This window comes from Etheostoma spectabile, chromosome 13 (assembly GCF_008692095.1).
Source record: "Etheostoma spectabile isolate EspeVRDwgs_2016 chromosome 13, UIUC_Espe_1.0, whole genome shotgun sequence".
Lineage (NCBI taxonomy): Eukaryota > Metazoa > Chordata > Actinopteri > Perciformes > Percidae > Etheostoma > Etheostoma spectabile.
Genome location: NC_045745.1, coordinates 22056332 through 22077333, shown reverse-complemented (window position 1 = coordinate 22077333; position 21002 = coordinate 22056332). Strand labels below are relative to the sequence as shown.

At 40.2% G+C, this 21002-nt stretch overlaps 1 protein-coding gene across 2 annotated transcripts in view; it reads right to left on the bottom strand.

The window, feature by feature from the left end:
* Window positions 1-21002, bottom strand: part of rxfp2a (relaxin family peptide receptor 2a) — a 38477-nt gene that overhangs the window by 2700 nt on the left and 14775 nt on the right. Inside the window, exons 6-18 of one of the 2 annotated variants that reach the window (XM_032534132.1) lie at window positions 20684-20755; window positions 20051-20122; window positions 19208-19279; window positions 13318-13392; window positions 13071-13142; window positions 10264-10335; window positions 9071-9145; window positions 5153-5224; window positions 5008-5079; window positions 4609-4838; window positions 3072-3217; window positions 1345-1440; window positions 26-194 (exon numbers count right to left, since the gene is read on the bottom strand). In XM_032534132.1, coding sequence (XP_032390023.1) covers window positions 26-194; window positions 1345-1440; window positions 3072-3217; window positions 4609-4838; window positions 5008-5079; window positions 5153-5224; window positions 9071-9145; window positions 10264-10335; window positions 13071-13142; window positions 13318-13392; window positions 19208-19279; window positions 20051-20122; window positions 20684-20755 — 1295 coding nt within the window. The remainder of the gene's footprint in view (window positions 1-25; window positions 195-1344; window positions 1441-3071; window positions 3218-4608; window positions 4839-5007; window positions 5080-5152; window positions 5225-9070; window positions 9146-10263; window positions 10336-13070; window positions 13143-13317; window positions 13393-19207; window positions 19280-20050; window positions 20123-20683; window positions 20756-21002) is intronic. The other variant, XM_032534133.1, reaches the window with a different exon arrangement.

Below are 21002 nucleotides of genomic sequence, written 5' to 3'. Positions count from 1 at the left end.
AAAAAAAAATCTTTCTTCAACTTACCCAGAAAAATCCCTGTTGAATATCCTTTGGCTGTAGGTTTTTCTTGCCTGTCAGAGTGCAGGGGAAAGCAGACCCCATTCCGTCCGTAGTAGTTTCCAAACACGTCCTCATTCATAAGGGGCACAGCAGCAATAATGAACCCCAGTACCCAGATAGAGGCCAGGGCCACCTTGTAGTGGGACGGCAAACATGGTGTTAGGATTTCTGACAGTACTCTACAAAGCCCACAATCAAAAAAGGATTTAAGCAAATTGATGACTCATTGGATTTCCACACTTTCACTGGCATTTAATTAACTACAGCAACAACATTTAGTTCAGTCTAGTTGTCTCCTGTTGACTAAATAGTTGTTACAGGCGCTACCTTCTTCTAGACTCTCTGAGAAAGAAAACAGGATGTGACAGAGCTTTCTCACAGAGCTCCCGCTTTCAGTCAGACTTACATCAAGCACAAAGGAGCAATTATTAGCAAATGGTAATACTATCAGAATTGGCTGAAAATGCTCTGCTCTTTATGGGATCTCTTAAACATAACAAGCAAGAACATCAGATCTTAGTTAAATCAACAATAACTACATATTGCATAAAAAGGAGGTTGAGGAAGCTGTGGCAGCAAAAGGTTTTTTAAAAGGACATATGATAGGGCAGCTGAAAGCCACACAGCTGAGGCTGAATTGTGAAATAATACAGCTGTTTAACGCTTATTACCTTTGCTAAAATATTATATTCTTAATTTGTAATCTTTATGTGATCATTACAATTTTCAACACAGCATTTGAAGATGTTGAGCCAAGTGAACCAAAAATTACTTTGTTTTATTTCCTTCCTGAAGGGCCAAAAGCTGTTTTGATGAGAATCTTCTTTACTCTTGATAAAGAATTAGGCACACACACACACACACACACGCACGCACGCACGCACGCACATGGTGCAGTCATCTACACATAAATCTGGCTCTCACAGCGGACATGCTGCACCTCCACATTAAACAGATTTTCTGGCTTTACCCTGCTGTAACTAGGATCAGCAGTATATCATTTCTCTATTTCTAAATGTAGCTACAGCGAAGGCCCCAGAATGTTTCCCACTAAAGTGCACCGGCTGAGCGCTCAGCCGAACACTTAATAGCTCACAATAATAGCTCAATCTTTCCACATAATAATGTTTACACACCAAACAACTGAATTGAGCAGTAAAGTACCTTTTACAAACAGCACAAAAAGGTTCAAATTCAATTAATGTGAAAATAAGACCTTTAGCACCCAATTATTTTCCCTGCGTTTCTGTATTAGTAGTACACCACACTACCAACTAGCTCACCACGGTTTGAAGTTTGCCTGGCCGCAGATTGCTGAAGGGGAAGACTATGACTAGAAACTTTTCCAGAGTCAGGTAGGTCAGGAGGAGAACCGACACCTGAGGAAAAAAAAAATCTTAAATGAACGTGTTTTAACAACTTACAATAACAATTCTGCCAACCATTTTCCAAAGCATATCATTCATTTTTTTTATTTCCCTCCTTCCAGATAGACAGTGGGTTTAGCTTAAACTAATGATAGAAGAATGCAGAGGCTTGAAACGTGCTTCAGATTTTTTTTGCTGATTTGAAATGTGTGAAAATGCTGTCGAGCCAGGGCATATTTAAAAACTCCTTGTTGGTGCAATCAAGTGTTTTTGTTAAGGCCAATTGAGACTTGACAATCGGCTACTAAAAGCAGTCTCTTCATTGCACAAATTACCTTAACACTTTTTTTGCAGTAATTTAAAGTATACATGATTTATTTGTACAGTCCATTAATCACTGCTCAGTAGAATACTTAATAATCAATAAAGTAGTCCGCTGTTGTTTGTACAGATATCTTCAAAAATATTATGCACACGACATCAGAGCTCAGCTAAGGATGCATCGATCGGATCACACGTGATAAATCCACATTAAAAGATGCCTTTTGGAGTTTTCTCACAAAAGTAACGTTTCACCAAAATGCCTTGAAGTCCTTCCACATAAAACATTAGCAATACTGTATATTTTAAACCGTGCACTTTTTACATCTGTTTGCTTTTGTCGTCTTTTGATGCATCCCTAGTGTCAGTCAGAAAAAACACACCAATTAAACAGATTTTATGAAAATAAATAGAGGTATATAAAGAGTTAAATTCAGCATATCACGTAAAGGCTTTGAAAGCGTCTCTCCCTGTATGCATAAAACACAGCAGCAACGGATGATAATCAAATTCTCCCTCAGGCAAACTAAAATCAGAGCCTACGCAGTAGCGGGATGCTGGGCTGATAAAATGTTGAATCTGATATGGGATCAGTTTCAGCAGAATAAGAGTGTGTAATTGACATCTTAAAAAGAATAGAGACATATCTTGGATATGTATTGCAGTGTGTGGTTGTAAGCGGGGGTCAAATACTGCAGCATGGCCAGCGGCCCTCAGCGCCTGATACTGATGCACAAGGCACAATTTAGCATCTGTATGAGACGCACTGAGCCTGCAACTTACTAACATCCATGTAAACACATCCGCGGCATTATTAGACGCTCAGAGCAACTGCTCTGCCCTGTGAGACGACGTGGTACAAAGAGCGCCAAAGTCTGCGTACGGAGGGAACATGGGAGAAGTTAGTTTTTGTCTTTCTACCACGCAGTTAACGTTGTGAAAGGATCTACTTAAACCCAAACCACAATCTTTTCCTAAACCTTAACAAGTAGTTTAGTGGCCTAAACCTAACCAAACTGTGACTGAAAACTGAAAATATTAGGTCAACTAAGTATAAAAATAGTTAGTCAACATTGAATTTTTATTTCACACAGGACCCAAACCCCTCCTGGAGGAATGTCCAGTGCTTAACCCTTACTTTATCCATCAACCGTGACCTCCTCCCAGTCTGTACTTTTTCGCTCTTTAGCCTACGTAACCTGACTTCGGAAGACTTTTCTGGCAGAAAGATGCTTGGCAGAAAGGGTTTATATTAACCCAAACCCAAACCACTGTAATTTACTAAACCAGTTTGGAAGTGAGAATGTGTTGGATGAAGTTACCTCTGAGGAAAGCATGGCCAGGAATCCAATAGTCCGACACTCCACGCTCTCCATCCAGAGCAGGGCGTTACGATTGTACTGCCCGCGGAATTTCACATCAAACACTCCAACAAAAAACAGGTACACACCCATGAGGCAGTCTGCACCTGAACGATCAGACATATAGTGACAAACATGAGTCTTTCTCATTTAAATATCCCAGAACTTTCTACTCTCCAAATCAGCGTATAGTAAGAGTAAGAGTAATCACTTGCAAGGGACACACACGTGTCTGGTTGTCGCTCTGTGCAGGTGTGTTGGTGTGTGTTATTGGTGAGTCATTTAATGGCTACAGTGTTTTTTGAAAAAATCTATACTCTAATAAAAGGTGAGCACCTGCCACAAAGAGGGAGAGTCAGAGACTGATGTGGTTATACAAGCTGACTGAGAATACAACACTAAGACAAAGGAGATGGAAACAAATAGTGCACAACAAGGGAGGGAGGTAAATCCATCGATGTTAAAAAGCTTCTGTCTTTTGAAGTGCTTGCCTTTGAATTTATGAAGCAACCCCTCCTTGCTGTGTGTAATTATTTGTTGGAATATGACTTCTTATTGCTGGTTATTTTGAAATTAATCTTGATAACAACTCTAAATCTTTTTAATGCTGATTAAGTATGTTTTTAATTGGAATCTTAGCAAGATATTTAAGAAGAAAGGGAAATGTATCACACTTAGGGTCCTTGTAATTGACTATCATACAAGGAATAAAAATAGAAAACTTAAAAGATTTTTTGCATTTACTCTAAGATTTGTGTTTTGGCGTTACTCTCTCTGAATCTTTGTCATAAAGTGTTACTGCAACTTTTTATTTTTAATTTCTCTCCAAAATACATATAAAGCATCTAACCCACATCTTGCCCTCTGTAGTTTATTTTACTCTTCTTTCAAAAACTAAGAATTCACTGCGTCAAAAGATGTCTCTGGATAACCAATGTGGAGCACAAAGGCCCCGAATGGTGCAGTCTTGCTCCACCTGGTCTCATTTTACAACTGATTTTAATAAGTGGTTGATCTTGCACAAGTCTGGACAATAGGACAAATATTGCCATTCAAACTCCAATAGATCCCCTCTAGCATTTGAAGGCTAGAGTTTACCTAACTCTTGAACAGTCTTCCCTTTTTTTTTGAATCAAAGTATATACCTCAAGGCGTGATACAACAGATGAACTGTAATTTCCTTTTCACCTCATCATCAACCGAGAGATGTGAGGAGTGACTCAGAGGTCTGGTCCCAGGCTATTCGACTCCTACACTTTTTATTAAGGAACAGTTTGATGACACATTTTCCCTTTTTAGTTGTTAGGATAGCTACACTTGCATGCACAGGCATGTTATTACATTTATTTAAGTATTCAAGGATTTTTTCCAGTAGGCAATTTGTTCATTTTTTCCAGGGGGTCCCATGTTCACCCACAACAAGCAAACAGCACCATGAACAGCTCCTCTGTTCTGTATTTACACATATACCTGAGAGTACAGCGGTGTGATTACTCACAGCAGAGGACTTTGATGCAGGCAGCATGCAGGTTGTTCTCGGCTCGTATCAGTGACCTCATGCCGATAACAAAGAGGTTACCGAAGCAAGTAATGAAGGCCATGACCCAGACAGACACCCGCAGCACTACGTTAGCCAGCAGGTCCTCAAAGGAAGAGATGCCATCTGTGTTGGGCTTACAGGACCTGACATGGGGTGCATAGGAGCAGTACTGGAACTTCTTAAAGTAGCTGGCAGAAAAAAGGAACACGCACAAATAGAAGGCGATAGCAGAAGAAACGACAGAAGACAAAGAACGAAAAATGGAGGAAATATAAAGATAGAGAGAAATCATGTTGGGTTATTCAGTGATGACAGACCTATATGAAGATTGTGATACTTGTGTAGGATTGTACGTACATGTGGGAAAGATTATTCATAGGCAGAAATATCTTAGTCTGAATGTCTGGGATCTCTATCCCCTCCAGCGCCCTAAAGAAAACAGACCATATATCACCACTGAACTGGCTTCAGCAAGTTAATTTGCACGCTTGAGTGTACTCACAGAGACTGGAGATGTGTCAGGTGGTGGAAGTGGCTGGGGTGAATGCGGAGGAGGGGATTGTGGGAGATATTTCTGCAACAAGGAACAGATGATGACAAACTAAATATAGCATGCCTGGGTGAAATGTATTGTCTGGCTGAATTACAGTAAAATGTGCTTATACACTGAAATTACAGAGTGTTTGAGTGTGTGTGTGCGTGCACAAGTGTGTGTGTGTGTGTGTGTGTGTGTGTGTGTGTGTGTGTGTATGTATGTCATTATCATTGCTTGGATATATTCTGATGGGTACTTTACTTTTTTTGTAGTTTAAACGGTAGGGATTTTATTGATGTTTTCCTCTTTTTTATTTTATTTTATTTATTTACTTAGCAAATTTTTACAAACATGTTATGCAATGTTTAAACAATTCGGCATCATACATCATACAAAAAAGATGTTCATTTCCATTATACCATTAACATTATAACATTTCTTGGTAAAATAATTAAATAAAAAAAAAATAAAAAATGTTTATATATAATTTAAGGAAGGCACTTACTAAACCAACAGAAAAAAGAAGGTAGAAAACAATTAAAACAAAATACATAAAGAACAATACAAAGACAAGATAGAATGGAATGAAGTTCTATATGAAATTCCTTTAAAAATCCTGCAGTAGATCAGTTATATAAAATAGTTTTATTATTAATATTGGGATAGACTCCAAAAAGTTCAAAAATTCCATTCTGAAGTGATTAAAAGCTGGCCGAGATTTAAAAAATGTCACTTTATGGATATAAAATTTCCCTTGTAGAACCAGTAGGTTGACAATCCTATGTATTGTTTTGTTTTTGTTATCGTAATTAAGAATAACATCTTTTGCTTCCAGTTTAATTTTGTGATTCTTTTGAATATTTAAATAGTTTTCAATTCTTTTCCAGACACTCCCAGAATAGATGTTTCTTTTTTCAATTTTGCAAAATTCACATTCACTATCCAGAGCCGCAAATCTTGAAACAAATTTGTTAGCAGGATAAATACTGTGCGGTATTTTGAATTGTAATTCTTTCAGTTTATTGGGGATAACAAATGTGTACGGTGGAAGCCATGTTGATTCCCAATGAATGTTAAAATATAAAGAGTTCCAAACTAATTTTCCCCGTGGAATGGTTTTCCTTTGGCTTAAGAAGTAAGTCCTTATATGTTTATTTGTACATTTATGACTTTTAATATTTATTCCATCGACAAAGAAAGTCGGATCCAATTCTTGTCTCTTAGAGTGACATGTCATTAGTTGAAGAATTCCACTAGGTATAGCATTTATTACCATTTGGTATTTTTTGTGTGTGATAGGAAAGATTTTAGATCTAAGAAATTCCTCATAATTAAGAAGCATCATCATTTTGTAAGTCTGCAAAAAAAGTGATATTCCTATCAGCTCAATGTTGTAGATATAAAGACTTATTCTTTATGGTTGTGAACTCATTGTTCCATATAATAGTTCTGTGTGGAGAAAATGTATGTATAAAGTATAATTTTGCAGCGTTAAGCACCTGCTAATGAAATTTAGATAACTTTTGCTGTAACTTAATTTCATTATAACAATTTGTACAAGAATTGTAATACAAATTGGACGTCTCCCATTTTTCCAAAAAGGGACTGTGGAATGAATGATGGGTATTTTACTGCATTTTACAGTCCCACTGTCAAGTGTATCAAGCAACATGAGATGACTGATTTGAAGCATTTAAATAATTTATAATCTATTTTCTGTACTGTAGATTTCACACCACATTAAAGTATGTGTTCAATTGAAGAAATGGTCAAAGAAATTGTCCAATGGGGAGTTTGCCGGATTGCTATCGTTCCCTTGTGAAATGTTAAAAGCAGGCTGACAGACAGCAGCAGTTTATAACTCTGGGCATCAATTACTCTTTAGTCCACAGACACATAATGACTGACACTGCATGAAAGACTGTGTGAAACTGATTTCAACTCAATTTAAAGTTTTTGTGACAAACTCATCTAAGTACTCTGTCTATTGAACACATTTCATTTTCATATCACAGAAAGTTTCCTACTGCTTCAGATTCACTACTAACTACAACATTTTGAAGCTCATTAACTCTATACCAGCATTATTTAAGTGTTAGTTCTCTGACTGACAGGATCATTAGTCCTGCCTCTTCCTTTCAATGAAAAACTACTCACAAGCCACATCTTTTAACTGAACACGAAACCAGAAATGTTAATGAATGATCTTTGCAGGGATATTTTAATATGTCAAAGGAATGAGTGTGCATACAAAATGGTCAATTTAGGTGAGTGTACTGATTAGGTGAAGCAGCAGCACTTGTGGACAGATTTAGATTTTTTTGTAAGTAACATGAATGTAATGTATTAAGAGGAACAGACACCGTGTTCCAAGACAGCTCGCATTTATGCCAGTAAAGTTGCTCACCTTGCATATTTGTTAAAGAAGTTCCATATGCGTATGACTTTTTTTTGTCTGCATGTGCATTAGAGTCCTTTTCTAGCTGAGCTGGACTCGCTGCACACATGAATGGCACAAATATACCAATACAGCCATTTATAATTTGTATTCTGCCCAGTAGCGGTGATAAAAGGAGTCATTTGTCAGTGAGTGTGGTGCTCTGTTCATTTTCTTCATTGTATTACAGCTGTTTCTATTGTTATGGTGGTGCATTTAAAAATGTATCTCACATTACCTGCAATTTGGACTGTGGGTAGTAATCCCTGCAAAGCCTGGCAATGTTTCTGGGGCATAGGGATGTAATAATATTAATACTGGTTGCAGATTTGCCATTTCCTGAGACCTAAGATGCATCTCACTTCCATTATTTGATAGCTCCTCGCACCTGGGTTGCACCGGAGGTTGTTCTGGCCCTCCTTCCTAAAGGCTGTCTCAAAGCTCTAATTCCTGCCCAAAAGAGGGAGAATTGAGTAGGGATCTCCAAGAAGCTATGACAGAGGATACATGAGAGCAGCCTTTCCGGAAGCCATGCAACTGAAAGCCGTTACTAACTCGGCCCATACAGCTGACGTAGTGACGTGACGCTTCAGATGAAAGGACGTCTCATCCCTCTATAAACACATTTCCTTGTTTACTCTCTCCTCCTATGATTTCCTAGCGTATCTCCCGTGCTTCCTCGGTAGGACTGACTAAGACGCCAGGAACGGAAGCAAATGGAGGAACCAGGGATGCAATTTAAGGAAGTGAGATGCACCTCTGGTGTTGTGAATGCTGGCTCACTGTAAAGCCTACAGGAAAGTGATGGAACACAGCCGTCATCATGAACATCATGTATTCAGTTACACAAGCTTTTTCCTGTCAACGACAAGTCAAAATGTCTGAAGCAAAAAAAAGTCTATTGAAATTCAAATGTTTTTCCAAGGCCAATTCTCAATAGCTTTTCAAATGTTTTGCTTTTACAACACTACAAAAAAACATCTAACAGCAAGTTCCACCACAAGACCAAAACATTTTGGTTCCACATAATACTCCTTTATAAGGCTCTGTACACCAACACAGGTGTATTCAGATAATCTGGTTTATTAGAACGCTTCCCAGGACTGTGTGGGTGTATTTAGACTGATTGATTGACATCTTCCTGAGTCTCCTGTTAGCTCTGTTGCACCTGCAGGACAAATGACTTTATCATTCTTATTGGTATTTGTGACCTAACAAATTCCCATCAAAGCTCCGGCCCACCTTCAACCTGAGCAGAAGTCTAATCATCCAGAATAATAGAAGAGACACTTGTGTGGGTGTTCAGATGCTTTCATTGTCTGAAATTCTTTCCCTTGGGAGGCATTAACAGTAATGTAAAGGCATGTTCTCTGAATTCAACCTTAAATCTGGAGATCCCCAAAGTGTTTGTACATCTAATAAACCATAACAGACTATCAATTACTCACAGTTTAAGAAGGGACTTGGAGAGACTCTTAAAGGTGTTTTTCGGCAACTCCCTGATCTTGTTGCTGGACAGATTCCTGAACACAATAGAAGAGAGTAAAAATTTTAGGAAATGTTCATTGTAAAGACAAAAGCAAAATGAGAAACATCCAGATGCACTTACATTCATAGTTCACTCATTCAATACCAAACATGGATAGTGGATAGCATAACATTACGAGTTTGAAGTTACTTACGGCAGCCCTGTCAGCGAGCTTACGCCCGCAATCTCTTGTGGAGCACTTATAACCATAACGGATGTGTGTTGAGGCATTTAAAAAAACGATCGGGGAAATAAACACCTCTTGTCTGCGAGTCTCCTGAGAGAGCTCCAGCCAGCTCACAGCAGGGTCTGTGAAGGTGGACAGGCCGGGCTGCAAGCCAGCAACCCCGGCAGGCACCATCACGTCAGACTGTGGAGCTTCTGAGCTCTGACACAGTCAGACCAAATTTGCAATTAGCCATCAATTTTTGTAAAACAACCCATATTTGAGCTCTACATAGTTGAATTCTTGCATAAAAAAAGTCTCAGAAGTGAATTTAGTAATGAAATAGCTGACAAAATGTATAAAGTTTCCAGTTGTCGGCCACAACAGCAATCCATGGTTGTTGGGATTGCAGTGCTTTACACACACTTTAAATTTTTGATTGGGCGTGCCAGCTGTCAATGTGGGTTGGCCAAGGCCCGTCCAGGCCCGCCTGAAGGTGTTTTGGATAATGTTCAGGTTTGGCAGCTTTACCTATGCTGACGAGTCCATTCTGTATTTCTCAGTATGGCTATGTTCAGAAGATTGTGGTAACTCAAATGTTTTTCTAATCTTCCGTGTCTTGCTTGGCTACTAGCAGCTGCTTGGGGGAGGGTGTGGGGGCGGTGGACGATCACAGAAGGCTGTATCATGTGGACACGCCAACCGTTTTGTTGTCATTACTTAGAATTCCTCACAGGGGTGGCAGAAACTACACCCTTTAGCTTTGAAAGAAATGTGTAAAGCTGATAAAGATCTGCGGATGAGTAAAATAATTAAATGCAAGAAAGAGAATCCGTTATCTTAGCAATTTGACACTTTTTCTCAAATTCTCAGACTCCACTTCAGCTGAAACCCAGTGATTAATCAGACTAACCACTTCTATTTAATGTCAGCTGAATGGTACTCACAGTTCAGCTAGTTTCCACAGAGACTGGAAGGTGTTTTCGGGAATTCTTCTGATCTTGTTGTCCATCAGCAATCTGAACAGGACAGAGTTGCTGTCAGAAACTGTGTGGAAAGTGGTGTTTCAATCCCGTGGTGGATCCTTGCAGTGACTAGATGCAATATTATTTGTTGCAGTAACTGAACATATGGCTACCAATTGCCACGATGCTCCTCCTGTTAACAAAACTCAATGCCCACTTAAACAACCCTAGAAAAAGGGGTTCTGCATTGTATATAAAAACATTTTTATCCTTTTCTTGAGCATAGAAATAATTCACAGCCAGATGCTGCCCAGAGCAACACTGGAGCATATGGCAGACAAATGCCTTGCTAAAGGCCATCGTAACAGTGCCAATTAGGGGCTAACAAGCACTGCACTTTTACTTCACTGCCCAGGGTCAAACTGACAAGAATCAACATGACATCTCAACACAGAAAAGTGAAGCTGGATTGACATGCTGCAAGTTGTATACTCCTTCTGAGGCGTAGTGCTGACTTTCTGTCTATTCTATTATGATCACAAATTCTTCTGAAGTTTGAAAATGGTGAAACATGATAAGACATAAACAGAGAGGCTGGCGGGAACACACACAGCTCGTAGATTTGTGAAATGAAAACAGCAGTGGACGGCAACAAAACTAAAAGCAGATTAATATCCTTCCTCCAAGACTCAAACTGTGCTTTTTTCCCCTGGAGAAATTAAATAGGTGCCCTTTATTTATAGTGTGGTGAAAGCATTCTTCACAAAAATTTAAAAGTACTGATCTGTCATTGATGCTGTTACAAAGCTTGGACATCGAAGCTTGTATTTATGTTTGACAGTTTAGATAAAACCTAGTGAGAGTGCGTCCTCTACCTTGTCATGTCGACAGACATTAACTGCTGGATGTCTTTGCATGATGTCAGTTCAATGATGCAAAATTCTTTGTTCACAATCAACAGCCTCACGTCTAGTCTGGATGCCTTTAACTCCGTCTGAGGCATGACTTTCATTTAGGTGTAGTTTTAGGATCCTGACTTTTCCTATGATGTTCATTGCGACAAGGTTGTACAGTCATGTTGAGGCATTGTTTGTGGTTCCTTTGTCATTTGAGAGACTTGAAAACGAGCAGACTCACAGCCAGCGGGCATTTATTTGTAACGAACTTTGCAGCAACTCTGCAGCTGTAGTGCAAAAGGCTGCTGCCAGCACACCAAACCATGCTATCCTTCTCCGGCTGCTGTTGTATTTTGAAAAGTTAAAAAAAAAGTTCTGTAAATAATGTATTTCTGTTTTACGTATAGGCCTACTCTGCAGCCAGACTGATTCAAAACCGATCTAGCCTTAATTAGCCTTACCTGCTTAACACCAAGCCAACCTTCTAGAAGTTGTTGATCAGGTCTCATCTGGCATTTAACATAGAAAGAAGCCTTTTGCTTCACAACAGGAAGTAACCTTCTGTCTCCAACCCGCTGGTGTCTCAAACTAGACTAAGATAATGGAATGTTGATTCCTGTATTTTTGTGGGAGTTTCTCATTTACATGATAGAACCTTTTGATCTTTGACTGGAAACAACCCCAAATGGGGCGGAATTTAGAGACATGTCCTTCCTCAGTGGACAGTGGAGAAGCCAACAAGACATGTCCTACACGTCGCCATGCCAACGGCGGACCAATAAGAATGGGTTTAAATACACCAGGTGAAGAGGAACCGCCCCCTGGTGCAGGGAATATGTACGTGAATTACAAATCTTCAGGGCTGTTCGATATGTCTCTGAAGAGGGAACATATCGTCCAGACCACTGAAACTGCTGTATCATTAAAGATTTTGTTAATTCTCCATTGGAACTCTTGCCTCTCTCCTTCCTCATCAAATCAATGAACACATGTTAGTTTTTTCTAACACTGCTTTGTAAGGTCAGTGTCTTCTTTTCAATCCCATGTTAGAACCCAATTTAGTATGAAGCACCAACTGTGACTTTAAAGGCTCTGATCATCCATATAGGTATTTTCAGCTAATCTGGCAGACTTCCCAGGACTCTGTGGCTTTAAGCAATTATGCAGTAAAGTAGAGTTGATAAAAACTGTTCATAATTTGCTATTGTTGTCTTTATGTTAAATATGAAACAGGAACGTCAAAACCAGATTGTTCTTATGCACCCCAGAGTCGTTAGGACTTCAGAGATACAACCCCAAGCTTCCCAGAGTAAACACACAACTTACTTGATCAAATTCTATTTACTTAGACTTAGGATTTAATATTCAAATAAGTGTGGCTCATTGCCCTAAAGATGCTGTGTTTTTAATATTGAAGCTGCAAGAGTCACTGTCTGCTAGAGGTCTGCCATTTTTTACTTTTTAAGTAATTACCTGAATTCAAATTAAACTGTTACTATCAGATTTACTGCCAGATTTTATTTGAGGTAAAAAAAAAAGTGAATTTGAATTTTGTACTGAATTCAGCTGAATTTAACTGGAACATTTTTACACAAAGCACATTTGTGCTCACTTGGAAGTTTTGTTTGTGAAGACAATATAACATCATTAATGGACAAAACACAATTGCTGAACAAATGACTGATGTTGTGTGGATTTTTGATGTAGCTACTCAGAAAACCTAATTATGTACATCATTGCAGCAAATGGGAATGCACCAATTTGTAGTTTATCTTTTGGAAAACTTCAAAAGCTCCCTAAGTGGAATGGAAACATGGCCTCTTGTAAAGCCCTTAAATTGATTGTGTTTCAAGCATCTTGGACTTTTATTACATTTCAAAGTGGAGTACTCACAGAACTTCAAGCTTGCTGCAGGTTTTCAAGATGGAGTAATTGAGAGTTTGAATCTGGTTTCCCTCAAGGTCCCTGTGAGCAAAAAAAAAAGGTAACCTGTCACCTTTGTCTACCATTTGCTTTTACTTAACGTATGCACACAAGCGCAAACACACACATCCATCTGTCTGAGCACAGCTATCTACTGAACCACACACATGCACTACACACCGGCACACACACAAGTACACTGTCAAGGCAGACTCACAGCCAGTCCAAGGCAGGCATGTGTTGACAGAAGCTCGGGTGTGGAAGCTGCTGCAGCGAGGTGCCCACCATGGATCTGACGGAGAAGGAAAACATGCAAAGCAGAAATTAAACTTCTTGAGCCGAGGAGATGCACTGTTGCAACAGCTTGATTACTTGGAAACAAAACTTCTGTGAAATGTTTTGAAAAAGAAAGAACAACTGATGAGGATCAATTACCAAAATCAGAAAGACACTGCTACGGAAACACAGTAACTAATGAGGAACCACATGACCATTGTGCAATTCTATATACTTTAAACCACAAATGCAAAAACACAAATATAAATAAATTAATGTTTTAAATAAATTAATGTAATTAAACCATTGTCGGCAAAGGAATGTCTAATAGTGTGATTACAATAGCAACATTTGACTTAAGTACCTAAAGCATCCAGTATCTAAGAAAGAAATAGTACATACTATTGTAGTTGAATGACTAACTGTATTTTCCAAAACTTTCACTGTACTTTTGATTTTCTTCCAACCAGTGGGTTCCCTTGATTTCAAATTTGAGATACTTAAAACATACTTAAGATTAAGTGATCCATCACTGTTTAACAGTTCAATGACATTTTCGCAACTTCACTTCATGGCAAAGTCACAATGTAATCTAAGCATGATAAGCAGTTTCCGAGCAGGGACTGCTTTGATACATCAGTGACTTCAAAGTTGTAAGCAGATTAGCAAACCTTTTATTGCAAATAAGTAAAAACTGGCCAAACGTGCATTACCTTTTTTTTTTTTTTGCAAAGTTCACATTTGTTTTTGAGTGGTGGATCAGTAATTGCATAAAGTGTTTTGGTGTCTGACTCTAAATCTTTGATGTCGTGCTCTAGAACGTGCTAACATTAAAAGGATTTTGAAACGCTGTGTTCTCACGGACGGCCATGTATAGAGGATTACTCCTCAATACAGTGGCCGCTGGTTCGACTCCAATCTGCTGCCTTTTGCTGCATGTCATCCCCCCTTTCTCTCCCCTTTCATTTCTACAGCTGTCCTTTCAAAACCAAAGGCCTTAAATGCCCAAAGAAAAAAAAAGCATGCACAACTGCATTATCTGCATAATGATATTATTATATCAAATATAATATTGGATTAAACAAATACATTGTTCACTGTAATGGGTTACCCTTTCCCAGGAAGTTTACAAGGCATTTTCAAGTCTCTGCAAATACTGAAATATACAGAATTGTTTACCTGGATGATAGGAAATCATTTAAAAAGCCTTTGCTTTAAAAAATGTTTGCCAATAAACGCAAGTAGTAGATGATTTGTAGATAAAACCTCTCATCCTGTCTTAACTAAATGAAGATCAAAAAACAAACTTTGATATTTCAGGGATGGGAACACTTCAGACAGGACAGATGTTAGGAGAGACGAAGCAGAGACCAGACACAAGGGACTTCACAGATGAAAGAGAGACATATGGTCACTTCAGTCTGAGAGCAACTCCTCGGATGTAGAAACAATCTTTGAAGAGGCACGCTCGAAAGATAAAAGGCTTTTATCTTTTGAGTTTAAATATTAATTGGACATTTTTTTGAATGAATACCGGTTGTGGACAGAAAACAGAGGGAGATTGAGTCAAGTGGAGAGATGAACTGTAGGCTCACAGGTGTGAAGCAGAGGACAGTGTCAAGTGAACAAAGACTGGGAGACCAATATCTTTATCTCGCCATTGGACGACAGTAACGAGGGCTGATCCAAGCCAAGTTGGTAAACCATAGACTGGATGGACAATGACTGCGACAGATAGAGAGAGAATAACAACGACAGAGAAGGAAAAAAAAAAATGTCGGAGAGCTCCGCAGCGAATCAGCAATGGTCAGATTGTGCGAGAAAGGAAGTCAAACAAATTAAAACATCCAGTTAATTTTTAAAATACACTGCGCTCACGGCGGATCATATTTCCCTGCACTATACCTTGAAAACGTCATAATGGGCGAAGACAAGCCTGAAGTCAACAGGTCAGAGGTTTTGTGGTTCTAATTATAAAAACTACATCCTGTCATATTGCGCGATCCTATGTGAATTTGCGAGATCTCATAGGTCCTTTTGACTTCAGCGGTCAGTCATGGCCGCAGCCATTTTGCAACAAAACCGGACCTGGTGGGTATTGACTGACAGCGGAGCCGACACACACTGGAGCCGTTTTGGAGCCGTTCCGCAGTTGGTGGAAATCCAGGGTAAGAATCCCTCAGAACTTGACCAACCTCATCACAAAGAAATTACTGAGCATGAAATGAGTTGTGAAATTTAACAATCCAATTTCTTTTCTGAGTACGACTAAGCAGAAATTTGGCAAGCATGAAAGCTCTTGATCTCATCGGGCAGAAAATTGATTAAAGAAAACTGAGAAAAGGTTTCAGCATGCTTCACACCTTAAAAGTCAAACACACATACACATGAATGAGGAGTACATTTCAAAATTCCCATACAGTATATTGACATTGGTAAGTCGACATACAGAGTATCTTAAAACTAATTGGCATGCATCTTTGTGTCTTGACCAAAATGTTAATTTTCCTACAGTTTATAGAGTACTTTCAGGAGCGCGATTTCTTTCTAGGCATTCTTCAAAATACATATCATCATCATCATTTCTCTCCGTGCCAGGAGGCACACAAGGCTTGGACACACTCTCACTGGGTTCGGTTTGCAGTGCCAGTCGTGCTGTATTCCACGTGTTCCAGCCGCACCGTTCGTTCTAGTTCCACCATTCGCCGCCAAGTTGTTTTTGGGCGGCCTCTTTTCCTCTTCCTTCAGGTATCCACCGAGGGCCACAGCACAGTCGTCCGTTCTGTCCTTCCTCAGCACATGGCCGATCCAGTTCCATCTCCGTCTCCTTACCTCCTATGATTTTCTTTGTTTGCCATCTCAGAAACTGACTTGTTGGAGACGTGTTGTTGCATTGAATCTTGAAAATCTTCCTTAAGCATTTGGTCTGGAAGATGTATTCTTCTCTTCTCCTTGGTTAGTTTCCAGGTCTCGCATACTAAAGCAGAACCGAAAGGACAAGCTCTTGAAAAGGGAGGTTTTGGTCTTCCTGCTGATATCGCTGGCTTGCCATATGTTTGATAGCCTTTTGAACTGTGCACTTGCCAGTGCACTCTTTTCTTGACACCGCTGTGCCTCCACCATCCTTAGTGACGTTTGCACCCAGATACGTGAAGCTCCTACCTCCTCTATCTCGCTTTCTCCAACCTTCAGCTTTCGTCGCTCTTGCTGTTGGCCTTCATTATCTTGCACTTCTGTTGTTCAGTTTAGGCCAACCTTGGCTGCATTGTCCTCTAATCTTGTTGTTTTGTGCTGAAGTTGATCCATTTTTGAAGATAGAAGGGAAGGTCATTGCAAAGTCAAGGTCTTCCAGCATGGTAGTGAAGTCCCATCGGATTCCAGTTCTTTCACCCTCCACAGTTTCCGCATTACCAGTCGATTACCAGGAGGAACAAAAATCCTGACATGCAGCACCCCTGCTTCACTCCGTCGTCACTGGGAACCAGTCCGTTGTGTGTCTCGTCCATAACGGAGCATTGAAAGTTCATAAAGGGTCTTACCATCTGGATCAGCTTCCGAGGGATTCATACTGAGCATGATGGTCCAAAGGCTGTCTCGGTGTATGGAATCGAACGCTTTTCAAAGTCGACGAAGTGGACGTACAGTGTAGCATTCCATTCGTTGACTTGTTCCAGGATATTCCTAAGGATGAATATCTGGTCGACAGTTCCTCTGCCTGTCCTGAAGCCGGTTTGTTCTTTCCGGAGCGATGAATCTACTCCAGTTTGTACCCTGTTAATGAGTATCTTGCTGAGCACCTTGCTGGCCAGAGGCAACAAAGTAACCCCCCTCCAGTTTCCACAACTCTGAAGGTTTCCTCGCTTTGGAATTTTGCAAATGAGTCCTTTGGTCCATTGCGCTGGAACTGTCTCTTGGTCCCAAATGAGGCCAAAAATCCGTTTTAGTTCTAAGCTGGTCTGTTTGGTGTCAGCTTTAAGCATTTCGGCTGAGATTTGGTCTACTCCAGGGGCCTTTCCATTCTTGAGGGCCTTCAGTGCGATCTGATTCTTCAACATCTGGCGCCTCGGAAATCTATCTCCTCCCTTTCTTCTTCCTCTGTGGTGGTTCTTCGGGTGCTTCCCTGTTGAGAACTTCCTGGAAATGTTCCTTCCACCTCACTAGTCTGGCTCTTTGCTCTTCAGCAGCTCCCCGCTCTACTCTTCACTGCTGCTGTTTGTCTGGTACTCTGTCCTGTCAACTGTTTCACAATACTGTATAGTTCTTCTGTCTCCGTTTTCCGCTGCTTTCTGTGCTCTCTCTGCTTTCTCTGACATCCACTCCTCTGTCTTCTCTCACGCTCTTTCACTTCCCTGTCCTGCCTGTACTCTTCTCTGATTTTGTTTTATCTTTCTGAGCGGGTACTTTCAATCCTTATCTTGGTGGCTTTTCTTTCGTCGATCAGTCTCCAGGGTGTATTGCTGATCCACGGTTTGTTCTTCCTCTTCCTGAAGCCGGCAGCACCTCTTCTGCGATTGACGTAGGCGTTTCTCGCTGTCCCATACCTCTCTACGTCTTCACTCTCGTTCCTGGTCTTTTCCAACTTGCTATGACTGCCTCGCAGTATTTCTTCCTCGTATCTTCATCTCTCAGTCGTTCCAGTTATCCTCGGCTTGAACTGTTGCTGTTTCTGTGGGTACTAAGACGTAGTTTGATGCGCGTCCTCACCAGGTAGTGGTCGCTGTTTGCATCAGTCTCTTTGTACTCGGGAGTCCATGACAGAAGATCTCCACTGTCCTCTGATCAGAAGATGGTCGATCTGATTCTTCACTTTTCCATCGGCTGATACCCATGTTGCCTTGTGGATGTCTATGGGGAAATAATGTTCCTGTTATCACAAGTCCATTCAGCTGGCAGAACTCGCACAGTCTTTCTCGTTATCATTCTGTGTCCCTAACCCGTGCATCCATTGTCCTCTCGTACCCGCTGTTGTCACTTCCAACTTTAGCATTGAGGTCCCCCATGATGATGACGATGTCGTTCTTGTTACATCCATCCAATGTTTCCTGTAGCTGCTGGTAGAATTGTTCTTCTCCTCTTCTTCCTTCTCATTGTGAGGGGCGTACACTTGAATAACAGTCACTTTCCTGTATCTCGAGTAGAATCTTGCTGTTTATCCGCTGTTAATGGGGGTCCATTCCATGATGGACTTTTCTGTTTGCGTCTTATCAGGATGGCAAACACACCCTCATGCAGTTCTTCATCCCCACTATAAATCAGAGTCTGCCCGTAGCCATCTTCATCCTGCCGGCTCCTGTATCTGCACTCGCTGATCCCAAGTACGTCCAGTTGGTACCTTCCTATCCTCTCGCGATCTGTGCGGCTGCTCTCCCTATACATAGTTCTCACATTCCAATGTCCGATGGTGAAATGTTTTTGGGTGTCACTAGAGATCTGTCGGGCGCTGGGCTTCCCTAAGGTGACCCATCGCCGTCATACTGCCGATGTCGGCGATCCCCGCTCCACCCTGGTCGTCTTGCAATATGATGTCCGTTGTTTCTGTAACAATGTTGTTTTCCGGGAGTAGGGTTGTAGCCTTCTGCCCAACCCCCAAGCTTGGAGGCCAGTGGTTTTCTGTCAGGGTGTCCTTCCCTTAGACTGCGTTGGTCCACGACACCATACGGTGAAACCCCCCATCCGCCACCTGGGGGGACGCGCCTCATACGCCGTGCAGTCCCAGCGCGAGGCTTCAAAATACATATTGATTTTTAAAAATACATATACTGTATATGCACAACTGAAATATATTCTCAGCCCAAAACAAAAGACATTTCACAAAAAACAATGCAACTCACAGGTATATGAGAGACTGGAGCCCGATGAAAGTGTCCTTGGACAAGCTGCTTAGTGGGTTATGATCCAACATCCTGGCACAAAGAAGCATTGTTATTTATTGTTATTAAACAGTAGTTCAACATTTTGGGAACTATGCGTAGTTGCTTTCTTATCAAGAATTAGACAAGAAGATCAATACAGCCTAGACACTAAACATGAAGCTACAACCAGCTAGTGATTAGCTTTGCATAAAAAGTGTAAACATAGCTTGGTTCTGTCCAAAGTCTGTCTGTATTTGAATAATTAACACATTATATCTTATTAGTGTAATACTGGCTCTAGCTTAATATTTAGCATATAGACATTAAAGTGGTATTGATATTACACCCAGCAAGAAAGCCAATAACTACTGTACTTCCCAAAAAGGTATCACAAGTAATCTGAGTTGTATGTAGTACATATTTGACTCGATATAGGTACAGATAAAAACAGTTCTCCCAGCTCTCAATCCTACTGCGACTCACATGCTTTTATGAACTTCAAGGGGATTTGTTTTCAGTAGAGACACTAAACCACAAATCAAAATCTGAGAGAAAATTCTAGATGCCTACAAGGATACCCATGTATGGGTAAAATGGGCATTCATATCCCAGAGTACACGAAAAAGAGCACGACAGCGCCATAGAGACACATAATGCCTGCCAGAACTGCAATGTGTGTCTTTGGATGTCCTCTTGCATATTTCAACAGTCACACAGTGTTCTTTCATCAACATTAATATAAAACCCCAGCGGAGTACACAACACAATAACTTCCTCATGACTGTGTGTGTGTGTGTGTGCGTGTGCGTATGTGTTACTTACAGCCACTCTAACTGATGGAGATCACCAAACACACCAGGACTAAGGGAAGATATCAAGTTCTCACTTAGAAACCTGAGAGAAAGAGTGAGAAGCAAAGAAGAGGGGATGATCTTCTAATGAAGTTTCTCTGACTTTCAAATTTCATATATTTCAAGAATGTAAAAAAGATCCTCAAATTTGAGAATTTGCTGCATTTTTTTAACACTTTTTAATACTGTCTGCAACTTACATGGTGATATATAACGTCCTCAATGTGCACAGTCAGTTTGGAATAAAAAAATTAAGCCTTTTGCAACATTGTTAGTATTCAGATTTCGTTGTTATGTAAATGAAATAACCCACACCTGCTCAGTGAAGACGGTCACCCTATGAATTAAAAGAATTTAAACATACAGTAATTGAAAACTATTCTAGCTAGAGTTCAGGGCTTTATACATTTTTTACTTTTAAATTGCTCTGAGAATCTCCTAAAATCCCATCTATTTACGTCTCCATGACGAAATTTAAAGAGATAAGCACATCATAGATACATGTGAAGATCAATAAATGAAAAGGGGAATTGGAAGGAAAATAAAGACCATGTTGCTGTTTCTGAACAGATTAAGTCATCAATGAAGTGAGCAAGGTACTTACAACCTCTTTAAATTGTGCAAGCCGCTGAAAGCACGTTTGGATATGAACTGGAGGCTGTTGTTTTGCAGAAATCTGGGAACAGAGGAAAAAAAACAATCCCCACTCTAACTATTGATCTCTCATGCATGTAAAAACCATTCATGCAGAATGTCAAAAGTGGTTAATACCCAGGGGCCAGTTGTTCAAAGGCAAGCTGATTGGATTTCGGTTTGGATCAAATCTTGAAAATGGATTGTTCAAAAGGGAAAGAAGGAATCTGAAATCAGATTAGATGACGGAATCCAATCCTAGTTTTAATCTGGATCAAACCTTCAGTTTG